The 12,174-nt window shown below is 40.2% G+C and overlaps 1 protein-coding gene across 3 annotated transcripts in view; it reads right to left on the reverse strand.

Annotated features, from left to right (window-relative positions):
• Positions 1-12,174, reverse strand: part of MYH9 (myosin heavy chain 9) — a gene marked incomplete at its 3' end in the record, with an annotated part of 68,700 nt that overhangs the window by 18,070 nt on the left and 38,456 nt on the right. For all 3 annotated transcript variants that reach the window (XM_084502271.1, XM_084502272.1, XM_084502273.1), the window contains exons 9-18: positions 11,505-11,648; positions 9,429-9,524; positions 8,378-8,496; positions 7,144-7,296; positions 5,154-5,327; positions 4,672-4,845; positions 3,987-4,101; positions 1,397-1,590; positions 1,172-1,293; positions 725-794 (exon numbers count right to left, since the gene is read on the reverse strand). In XM_084502271.1, the coding sequence (XP_084358397.1) occupies positions 725-794; positions 1,172-1,293; positions 1,397-1,590; positions 3,987-4,101; positions 4,672-4,845; positions 5,154-5,327; positions 7,144-7,296; positions 8,378-8,496; positions 9,429-9,524; positions 11,505-11,648 (1,361 nt within the window). The remainder of the gene's footprint in view (positions 1-724; positions 795-1,171; positions 1,294-1,396; positions 1,591-3,986; positions 4,102-4,671; positions 4,846-5,153; positions 5,328-7,143; positions 7,297-8,377; positions 8,497-9,428; positions 9,525-11,504; positions 11,649-12,174) is intronic.

Genomic DNA, 12,174 nt, shown 5'->3' on the forward strand with positions numbered 1-12,174 from the left:
CAACAGCACATCTAGGATCCAGAACTACAAGGATGCAGTGAAGAATATACGCCTCATCCCAAGGGTACTCTTCTTTTCCTAAAGGGAACACATCTGTTGATCCTTCCTATTTAATTTTTCCCAGCCCTAATTTTAAAGGAACCCCAACCAACTCTCCCTTCCTTTAAGGGATTTATTGTCCATGCTTATACCAGTCAAGAGGAAGAAAGTATATTCCTTTGAGCCAGAATGAAAGGGAATCCCTTATAGTCAAATTCAATTCAGTGTCCCCTAGTCATCACGCTACAAAGCCAAAGCTTTTCCTTTGAAGCAGGCAGTTCTGCAGAAATTAATGAGAGCCTTCACTGAAAGCACTTGTCATCAGCAGGCCATTACAAAAAGTTTGTTGTAGCTTGTACTTAAAGTACATGACTAACGATAACAATGCTTCTAAACATTTTGATTCCATGAACACTGTTGGCATCTCAAAGTCTATACATCTGTGGAAACAAAAGGATCCACTTTGCTTATGATTATTAAATCCCATGCTAGTCAAGAGCCTCCAACTGTGAAGCCAAGACACAGCTTTCTGCACCCTCCTTCTCTCAGACAAAACATTTGTCTTTAGACTTTCGGTCTGTGAGTAGAAGACAAATTTAACACGCCTATGGAATGCACAACTCCAATTTCCCCACCACATGCATAAAGCTTATTCTATTTGAGTAGAGTTCGTGGAATGCCTTACCATCAGAACACAAGCCTGCTTTCCATCCATAAATCCTTTGGGAATTGCGTTTGGAGTTAAGATTTCGTATCTGAAGAGTAGAAAGTATCGGATTAGTTACACAGATATTTGAAAAATTAAAAGTGTCAGTAATGAGTTCCCATGGCATTTTGAGTTTGACAGCTTATGGTGTCGTTAAAATTAAAAAAAATGCACATCTAGACAACAGAATATGAAGCAGTAGTCTCAGATGGGGTCTTCTACCCCTCGCCTTAACTACACGCTTAGTAAAGAAGACAAAGATGCTTTGGGGAGGCTTTGTGCCAGGAAATAGCAAGGGACAGATGTTCTCTGCCACTGTTTTGAAAGACAGTAACAATCTAGTTGCAATAAAGTACTTCGGTTTTCAAACTTATATCTCATCTTCGTCAAGGTAAAGACTAATTTAGGTTCTTTTCCAGTCTTTACCTTTGCCTGAATTCCTGGAATACAACTCTGTTGGGGAAACCCTGGCGACAAATACGGATTCCCTCCAGCACTCCATTGCAGCGAAGTTGATCGAGTACCAAGTGGGGGTCTAGTTTTCCAGCCTAGTGAGGAGAAGGAAAAAAAAATAATAAATACCATTACGGCTTTACGAAAGGGATTTAACACCCCACTTCTTTCCCTTTTTTTTTTTATAGCCTCCTTTACCTTTTTCTCATGGTTGGGGATAATGCAACGGACGAAGTTGGGGTTGGTGTTCCTCAGGGTAGCCATCAGTTTAGCCAGCTGTTCTTTGTAAAGCTGTCCCACAGTTCGGAACATGCCCTTCCTGGTCTTAAAGGCTCCTGGCAATGCTGTTTCTGACATACCAGCCACCTGATCCAGCCCAACAATACGGTCAACTAAAGAGAGCACAGGAAATTGCATTAAGTTCTGCCACAATCAAAGGAAACATTGGAATGCACAAAGAACATCTGGGTAGAACGGGATAAATGAGAGGAGCTGCAGGATCCTTTTTGCTTCATCTCTACACAGATGTTGACTCCTGTACAGAATTTGTGCAGGGATAGGAGCAGGAAGGAAAAAAAAGCAACAGCTCACTACTGGAAGTTTGAGTGATGGAATCACACTTACTCCCAACCATAGTCTACTGATGCTCTGGAGGGCAGATCTGGAAGAGCAATCTAGAAGTGTGTTTCAGATGCTTCCACTTGCTTAGGTTATAATGAAAAACCACCAACAAACGAAGAGTTTCAGCTGCTAGCCCAACAGAGTCAATTATTAGTTAACTCTAAACCAGAAAAAAAAACTAGAGAAAAAGCTCAATTTGACTCTTTAGTCACAGGCAGAACCACCATGACTGGTGATCAGAAAAGCCATAGCTACTTGTTAACTGAGCAAACATGGTAGAAGGCATGAGAGACACCAAACCTCAAGATACCACTGTTTGAGTTAATTTGGAGTACAAGTGTTCTGTGACTTACAGGCATGAACAATACCACTAGGAGAAAGTCAGAACTCCCTGCCCCAACAGTTTCTCCACTATGTCACTGTGACATCCAAGCACTGAAGAAGCACTATCATCGTGATGAGTGGACTGCAAGATCCTTTTTTTTTTTTTTTTTTCAAAACAAACCATCTAGATCTGAGAGTAGCATGGGACAGAACAAACTAAAGCATTCCTTTTTCCCACTGCACTACGACACAGAGATAAATATTCACCTACCCAACCAAAACCAATTGTATCACTGTGAATTCCCACACCCTCAAGTCCATTTTCTTAAGGGCTGCAAGCTACTAGCTCACTCTACTTTCAGTGGTTGGTCAATGCCCACACTCAGGCTCCCAATCTTTACTTTGGAAAATATATAACTTGTGCTCAGTTGGCTTCTGATTAAAAAAAAACGGTCAAGAGAAATCCCCACAAGTGAAGAAATAAGAAAGGATAGATACTGGCATTTACAGCTAATGTTAGTTTACCATTGCTCACTTCTAGACCAGCTATTGGAATAGGGTCAAGGTTGACTTAGAAAGAAAAGAAGGTTATGTTACTAGATGACATCACAGGGAAATCCACAGAAGAGTGTCCCAGATTCCGTCTGGAACAATCCTCTTAAAAACTTGAGCCCTACAATCTACATCAAGATAGCAAAAAGGACAGTCACTTGCAGCAGAAGATCCAGCTAAGAATAATAAATGAGAACTGATCAGCTGTGGTTCAGCTGACATTTCAGTTCCAAAAGGCATGCGTGTCAGCCTCACACAGCAAAGGCCTTGCTAGGCACAAGTTGCTGATGGCCATTTTTCATGCAGTAAAAATGCCTTTGCCGAACTAACTTATCTTTGAATGATCAGCAGCTGAAGTCAAATCCCAGCACCACAATCAATATTAAACTGAATTTCAGTTTAAACACAGTCTCAGAAACCTTCCTTCCAAATCCTGCAATGAAATACAGCCTTGCTGGCTCTATGTTCAAACAGTTGACAGGGATTTGGTTTTTAGCTGTTCCTATGCAAGACTTGCAGGAGCACCTTTAAGCACCTGAATGTGTCCATGTGTCTTGTATCCACTTGCAAAGTGAGAGTTTTGCTTTAGTTTTACGTCCGTGAGGAGCTACTAGCACAAAGCGAAGGAAATGAACAAGAAAGACAAGCAGGTATGACAAAGGGACAAAGATAAGTTAATGGAAGCATTTCTTGCATGGCTCTAGGATGGCATTACACACGACACAACAGCTGGGTTTCTCAGTCACCTGGTTCTAGATGAAGAATAGGAAAGTGTTGATAGAAATAGGCTCTCTGAACGTTCTGCATCTCTGCAACAGACAGAGACGTCAAAGAAAACCCATGACAGAAAGAGACAGCAACAGTAAGACTCAAAAGCAGATAAACCCAGAGAAGACAGAGTAAAATACTGAACAACACTGCAGCAAGAACACACTAGTTGCAGGACTGAAAACCTAGATTCGACCTCAGATCTAATGTTTGAGTACTGCAGCTAAGCACACTACTGGGACACATTAGTGTGTTCATATTTTATCCTAACATTCTTGATTTGGAAAAATAATTGCTAAAGCTTAGTGCAAGTTGATGTTTGTGAACCTTTCTCTTGAGTTAGAGTGATCTTTTAATGCAATACCATGGTCTAAGCAGAGGATGTACCAGATAACTCTCATCTTGGTGGCTTAGACTTCAAGAAAAAAAGCAACACAGGTTGCAACAGATTTTTTGGTGATCCAAAAACTCTTCCATGTAAAAAGGGAAGAGAAAACATATAAGATTAATTTTAATTACATACCATCTTTCCACAGCTCAGACACAAACTTATCCGACGACTGGTGGAGAAGAGTAGCAATGTTATCATTCAGTGGATCCATGTTCTTCATCAGCCACTCATCTGCTTTATAATCCACCTGCAGAAGATAAACATGTCAATAAACTTTCTGCAGCACAAGATGCACTAAGTCTTGCGAAGTCTAAAAAAGCAGCATCAAGGTTTGCACAATCGACAGATGACTTCATCATTCTTGGATTTGTCATCTCAGCAAGCACACCTACAAATTCCAAACCCTAACAAACTGCTGAATGTTCTGTTCTGTCAGTAAAGGGAACGGATTTGCAGTACCAGCGTGCATCATCCTGAGTGTGAATCAAAACACAACTGTATCACCATTTTTGGTGATGAAGTCTTGATGCAAGGTTTATGGAAAGTATTTCCAATCTCACCAAGTCACAGAGAACATACTTAAATTGTTGTCAGTTTGTTGTGTCCTCAGCTACACATATGTAACTTGCAGGCAAATCTCTTTAGGCTCTGTAAGGTCCACAGCTGTAGGACCACTTTGTGTAATTCTCATGTGGTTTCCCATGTTCTTCCGTACTTAGCCACTTTGGTAAGTAGCCATTTGTAAGAAACAGTAGCTAAGCAGTGGAAGATACAGCAGGCATTATTTATGTTCACATTTTAGCTACAAATTCTTTACCTTGCCAGCATAATGTATGATGCAGAAGTCAGCTTTGTCTTTCAGCTGTTTTGGCTTCTGAAATTTGGGGTGGGTGCCTTGTTCTTGTACAACTTTTTCCACAAAGCTTTTGTCTGTTGCTTTTGGGAACCAGCACTCTTCATCCAGCAGGGCCAGTATACCAGGTGGGCCAGCCTTAAAAGGAGGAAAATGTCAAATCATCATTAAATACTTGACTACACCAATGATTAACACCTTTGAATGACTAGGGAAAAAAAAAAAAAAAACAAACCAACAGACACTTATACTTGATCCCTATCACATTCACCTGTTCTGTGTATCAGAACAGCAACTGTCATACTAATAGAAATTATTAATAATATCTCAAGATCCTCATCTGAAATCTGATCAACTTTATAGAAGGTCTCCTTCATGACATTTGTCCCAGTGACACAACTACTGCAGCCATTTCTTGCTGCTCAGGAGTACAACAAGCTTCTTACCGGCTTCTCTATGAGGTCAATGCAGGGCTGCAGATCCAGGCCAAAGTCAATGAAATTCCACTCTATGCCCTCCCTCTGGTACTCCTCTTGCTCCAGAATGAACATGGTGTGGTTGAAGAGCTGCTGCAACTTTTCATTTGTGTAGTTGATACACAACTGCTCGAAGGAGTTCAGCTAATGGAGAAAAAAGGTAGAAAGAAATTTGAACCGTTGCTTTTGAGGATGCATCTACTATTCCCTTAGCAATAAAGACCACATCTAGAGAGTTCAGCAACTCTAAGCTAGTGTCTTGTCAAATCTCTGGGGTGGACAGCCCTTTGGCAATAACCCCTCTTGCTCATGAACTGTATTTCCTGTCACATGCTGCTGCATCACTGCATCGATCCCCAGGGAAATTCTCACACACTGTTCCTCATTCTTCACAGAAGAATGTTCAGTTGTAAACAGCAGCAGAATTACTGCAGCGACTTAACCCAGTAGCAGAAAAGCCTCCAGTTTTCTCACAAACTTAGAGCTGGCACATCCTCTTCATATCATGAGGAGGCAATGGAAGCCTTAGGACAGATTTGTAACCGTGTATGGACTAGAAAGTCTCTTTTTAATCCTCACATATAAAATCAGAATGAGAAAAGTGAAGGAAACTTCTTCAACACATCCTGATTTCTTCAAACTGTATGGGTAGGGTTAATAACCAAGGATGTATTTTCATGTTAGACCATACTTAATCTAATGCAGCTGCTGGACAGAATGGTTCTCTTCTACTTCCTCCATCTTCCAGTAATTCCTAACCATGCATTTCCACTCCCTTCACATTTTCATGAGATCCAGCAAACCATTAAACCAAAGGTAGAGTTAGATCAACAACCTCATTAGAGAGAAACAAAGCAACTTTCCACTACTTTTTCCAAAAGTAATTTTCCACTTCATGAATACATTGGTCCAATTAACCTTGCAGCTGCACATGAGCTAGATTCAGCATAACACAGGTCGACAGGCATTGCCTGGATGGGATAATGGGGATGGCAGGACAGATCTTTTTTGGTGGCAGCCTGTGATTACTCCAGACTAAGCGTAATGCAATGCCACATTCTGAAAATGTAGATTCATAGACAATGATTTGGCCTAACAGTTCACTGCCACCTACAGAGGGAGCTCTCACTTCCCCTTTTCCACCTCTCCCACCTCTCCCTCAACTTTCCTTCAGCTGTTGCTCTGCCGCATTTACCTTGCATCAACTTTTGTGCTCAGATCCCCCTTTGCAGACTGACTCAATTATAAGCAACCCTAAGAAAAAAATAATTTCTGCAGTGCTAGAGAGGCGAACAGTATGAGCGAGTGCAGCCAGGAACCGGAGAGTGGAAAAGGCAAAATATTATGCCTTTTCTTCAAGAAACTGTTACATCAGTTTAGCTGTATATGAAAACAAATTCTGATCCCCAATTTTCACACTTCTCACAGAATGGAGAATACACAGGTCAGAATATGTTGATTATGTTTTGGTCTACCCTGGCTTTGTCTTTCCAAAACTCAGCAGCAAGAATTTCTAACAATTATTTATGATGCCAATAGGTTTCATTGGATTATCTTTTAAATGTTTTGGGACAATCTACTAGGACAAAATTTTAAGTCCAGTGGTGATCCATAACTCTGTGACATTTTTAAAGATTTTTTTGTAGGGTAGCAATCTCTTACATTCTGTCATTCTGTTCTAGAGAGAGTCACGAACATCGGAAACTATGAAGTTAAAATAATTGTGATGTGCATGACAAATATAAAGTAATGAGATAAAATATTTGCAGGATATACAAAATAAGAAAGAACACATTATTAAGTAACCTGACAATTCATATTGGCAGGGATCTCAAATAAAAGCAGAATATACATCTTTTCCAAAATTTTTGTATTTTCTTCCAGTTTTAAAGCACTTTCCTTCAATGGTCCTTGCTCCATGGTAAACTGTGCTGAGTGCAAGGACCTGACATCTCCTTACCTCAAAAATCTCGAAGCCAGCGATGTCCAGAATCCCAATGAAGGATGCACCCTGCCTCTTGGTCTTGTCCAATGCCTTGTTGATGCGCATAACCAGCCACCGGAACATACGTTCATAAGTGGCTTTAGCCAGAGCCTCAATGGCAAAGTCAGCCTAAGCAGAAGAAAGGCAAAGATCACAAGTTGCATTATAATCCAAAAGGGCAGATTAGATGGTTTTGGCATACAATTGCCTAACTGAGATCATCTCTCCACTACCGAACTCACTAAAGAAAGCTCATTTCATAATTATTCCCAATGAAAAGCAGATGGCACAGCGATACTCCATGAACAGGAGTCAAGAATTTCTTATTAAATTAGCATGTCAAAGACCTTTCAGGATCCTGTCTATTGGAAAAACCAAAGCCCAGTATTCAAGGAAGAAAAAGTGACACCCAGTCCCTTCCAAACTAATACAGCACATTTACATATGACCAAAGAAAAGCAGTAGAATTATTTTGCAATTTAGAATTTGTGAAACTTACTTCTCTCCCTCAACGCTGCTACCCTATGATTGACACAAAAAATACAATACCCAGTAAATGTCAAAACAGAAAGGCAGTTTGTGACTATTTCTAGATTTCACTCTCTTTCTGATCCCTTTTATGTTACGGTGGCATGTTTATATACACTGAGAATAATGATGCGTTCACACATTGATGCGTTTATGAAAAAGCCATGCAGGGAGTAAGCACAGAGGTTTTGCTCCTTTTAGGAAGCTACTAGTTCCTAGCTCAGGTTTTATTTGGAACAAGCAGCAGTCTGATTCAAGACTATTAAGAAACATAAAATCAGTTTCAAGGGTGAGCCACAAGGTCTTCCACCCTAGCAGCTGACCTATTCAAAAATGATGTCTTCTATATTACAGCAACTTGAAAATGTCATCCTTGCATAGAGCACTGAAGCAGCTCACTCCCCTGGGACAGCCAGTTACTAAAATTATGGGAATCGCACTCTCATTTTTTCCTCAGATGAGAAAGAGCTCTACAGGGGCAGGGTGACTTCTATTTTTATACAGATCAAGAGAGCTATTACTAGAAGTAATGCAGATGTTACTTTACTCAAGTATGGTTGCCATACATTGCAGCCCTGAAGATGACTATTAAATGCTACGGAAACCTTTTACGCATTTTTGTTAGCTTTGCATCAGCAAAATTAAAGACAAAAGTACTCATTCACTTATACAGAATGCATACCTGTTCTTTGGTCTGAGCTTTCTGGACATAATCTCGTCCCACTTTGATACGAGGAGTCAGGATACCTCTGGTGAAATCCGTCACATTGATACCCAGAAGATGAGACACTTTCTGAGCAGCTAAAGAGAGGAAGAGGAAATAACAAATACATTAACTTTCTTGTTGTTACTGCTTTTCTTACAGAAAAAGACAAAGAAAATCATTCCTGCAACTGTATTCCCAAGGCAGTCGTGTAATTGCTTTTAAAAAGCCATTAAGTGAAGAGCAGGTTAATGAGACAAAGAAAGTTATCCTCAGGAAGATGAAAATCTCCCCTAAAAACTCCTGCTACCCATACCAGAGGTTAATGAGCTTCTTTGGAAACCACAGGAGTAAAATTGACACAGTATTCTCGTACTGGTAAGGCATAACCTGGAAGCTTCAGAAAGCTCAGCCTACAATCAATTTAAAGATACCACAAGTGACTGACTTCTTAATCAAGCTAATTGCATTGTCTTCATCTACTAATTAGTTTTCGAGGTAACTCTTTGTTTCAGATTGCAACTCTATTTCAGATTAAAGAGCCAAAGAAATCAAATGGCTTACTCTCCTCCCCAAGATGCCAGTTAAAGCATGTTTTCTATAATAGCCCAAAATATAAACACTTGAAGAGCAATTAGCCACCTCTTACACTTCTGCAGTACATCTATAATGATACCCTAAAATAAGTCTACACTCTACGTATTCCAGTAGAGTAATCCTTTTCATCTGGTCACCATCAAGTGTACTTCCTGCCTATGCTCGTCAAAAGACCAGTGCCACATTCCTGCCCATGGGTTGCTGCAAGCCCATGGTTTATTTATTTTGTTTGTTTGTTTGTTGTTTTTTGTTTATTATTTATAATATTTGTATGAAGGAGCACGTCAGCTCCTTCGACAAATAACTCACCTGACAGAAAAACAGGACTGCAGCATTCCTACAAACTAAAATTTATTTTTCTACCTGCAAGAACTTCCTGTAGGCTTTTTTTTCTGTGGGGCTTTCTTTGGGGTGAGGAAAGGAGATAGGTTACCTGTGTTGTCTGGCATAGAGGCTTGGTCTGTGTTGCGCTCCTTCTTGAAGACAATGTTGCCAAGTTGAAGGACACCTGAGATAACCTTCAGCAGACCTTTTGAAACAATAAAAGCTCAGTGTCAGGCATCAGCAAAAGCCCTGATATGGCCTAGCTAACCATGTCAAAAGGCAAGAGGCTTCTCTCAAAGATCTATCTGGAATTTCAGAAAAAACCACCACACGTAAGTAATTTGTCTATGACTCCCGTTCTGGGCACAGGACTTTCCCTGTCCCTCCAATGCAAGACTGTGCAGCCTGGGAATTTAACCACTCTCAACTTCGCTACAGGAAAGCTGGAGACAAGATCCAGGGTCATGCCCCATCCTATAACATTCACATTTTTTTGAAAATGTTTGTTCTTTGTTAGAGGGCCAAGATTTGCCATTTTTTTCAACAATTACTGTTAAACGCAGGAAGGAAACGGTTATTAAGAGTACAAACCAATTAAGGGAAGGAAGATTGTGTTCCTTTAACCTCGTATTACTTTCAGCTACCTGACCAAGGTCTGTAGTCCATACAGACATACATTACAGTTACAATATATGAAGGGCAGCAGGATGTGGGCAAAAGTGCCTATACCATAATTATTGCTAATCACACGCTGAATCATCCCATCCTTTGTTACATGACATATTCATGTTCTTTGATCACTGCACAGCACAACAGCAGCATCAGATGCTAGGACAGGAAAAAGAATTTCAGTGTCACAGCATCAATTCAATTTTTACCACGTATCAATCAAAGCTCATTACATAGCAGCTTCCAGTTGCCTTGAGCAGAGTCAACTGCCAGTCACTTGCAAAGAGATCTTGGGCCAACAAATTTTTCATCCCTTAATTTCTACCTAATACAGGAACAGCTCCTTTAAAACAGTATCATTTTGATAGCAGAGCAAACAAAGGCTCCACAGATTCTGTATCAGGACTAACAAAAGAGAAGCATATATGCTCCTAGTGACGTGTTTTGAAATCCACTGTTTTGGCAGCTGAAACTGGAGTCCTGGCATTTGGCATACAACTTGTTTTGATGGTGTCTCATTGATGAAGATAGATAGCATTTAGAGGCTACATCAAATTAAGCAAGCTTACTGACCAGCCAGTTACTCTGTGTCTTTTTATTTTCAGCCTGAAGGAACATTAGTACACTTTGCACCTTGAATGGCAAGAACAAAATACTAAAGTTATCTTTGCTGCTGCAGTGGTTGGAAGCAATAGCTCATCCATGTGGCAGCAAAGACATGCCCTAGAGTATACATAAAAAGAAACTCAAAGAAGAGCTTAGCAGGTCATCTGAATGAGAAATTGGGCTGTCAATTATTTAATTCTGTTTAGGCAAACATGTCTTCACCTCCATATAGCAGTTTCAGTCTCAGATGATTCAGGATTTCAAGAATAGTATTAAGTTATGAATAACAAAAGAACGGATTAAGAGCAGACTGGACTGTGAAGAGCAATAGCTAAGGCATAGGCACATATCCCCTACAGCCACCAGAGCTACAGCATCCAGCAACAGAAGCAGTGACCTTTTAAAAAAAAAAAATGGATGCTTGCAATATATGGGGAAAAAAGTCCTATTTTATAAGATCTTATACATTTAGAAACTGAGATTGGGCAGAACACTGGTTCCAAACCAGTAAGGAAGGTTATAAAAGTATTAATCCAGCACCAGCTGGATATAACACCTAAAAGGCATTATTTAGGAAGTGAGGGAGCACTCATATCTTGAAAGTATTATTCATAAAGTGGATATACAGCCCTCAAACTGGGAACAAAAACAGCAAACAGAAGTATGTTTTCGTTGGCTGTTTCACTTCTAAGATGAACTGTGTTGGTACATCCTGAGGTGGGGCACTCCAAAGCTACCAAGTTCATCACTTGCACACTGTTCACTTTGTGGTAGGGGGAGAGTTAGGGGGAGAGGGACACAAAGTAGCAACAACAAAAAAACACACAAGAATGAAACCAAACCAAAAATAAAGCTCCAGAAAAATGTGATCTGTTCCCTCCTTCATTTCCTCCCTTCAGAGGACTCATACCTATCTGCTCTTCATCGGGGATGCCCATGATCCTCATTGCTTCCATGGTCTCCTGAAACATATCTTTGTCTTGCTGACCCGGGATTGTAACGTGCCCATTGGAGAGGAAGCGATATTTGTTGTAAGGCTCCAGGAGCAGATCAGCTTAGGAGAAAAAGGAGAAAGAAGTTACTATGGCTTTTTTTTTAATATATACAGATAGATAGGCAAGCTACAACTGAGGACAAATTTCTGACTTGCACATGCTAGCAGATACTGGAGGAATCAGAGAGTAAGAGCAGTTTTACCAACAGCTGAACATTTTTCTGCTTTATTTCTTTCTATTCTGCCTTCTGGAATACTCCACCAAAGAAGTGCCAATCATCATTATGCCCTACGTGTATAAAAAGCACTGATAACTTGAAAGTAAATTTGTCTTCAATTTCATATACCTCATTTGTTTCAAGTCACGGGAAGGTCAGTATATAGCTCTTGAAATAGTTGCAATTATGAGAAAAGTCTTGGAGTTCTGTCCTTCCTCCAGATCAATTTGCCACTCTCACACAACATGGACTCCAACTACTAAAGAACAGACTAGGCTGAGGCTTTAAAGCTAGGTGCATCCTTGACTTCTAGATTGCTTAAGCGCCAGACATTTCGCTCCATTCAATTAAACACCGAGTACATCACT

This window comes from Aythya ferina (genome assembly GCF_964211825.1).
Source record: "Aythya ferina genome assembly, chromosome: 1".
NCBI lineage: Eukaryota > Metazoa > Chordata > Aves > Anseriformes > Anatidae > Aythya > Aythya ferina.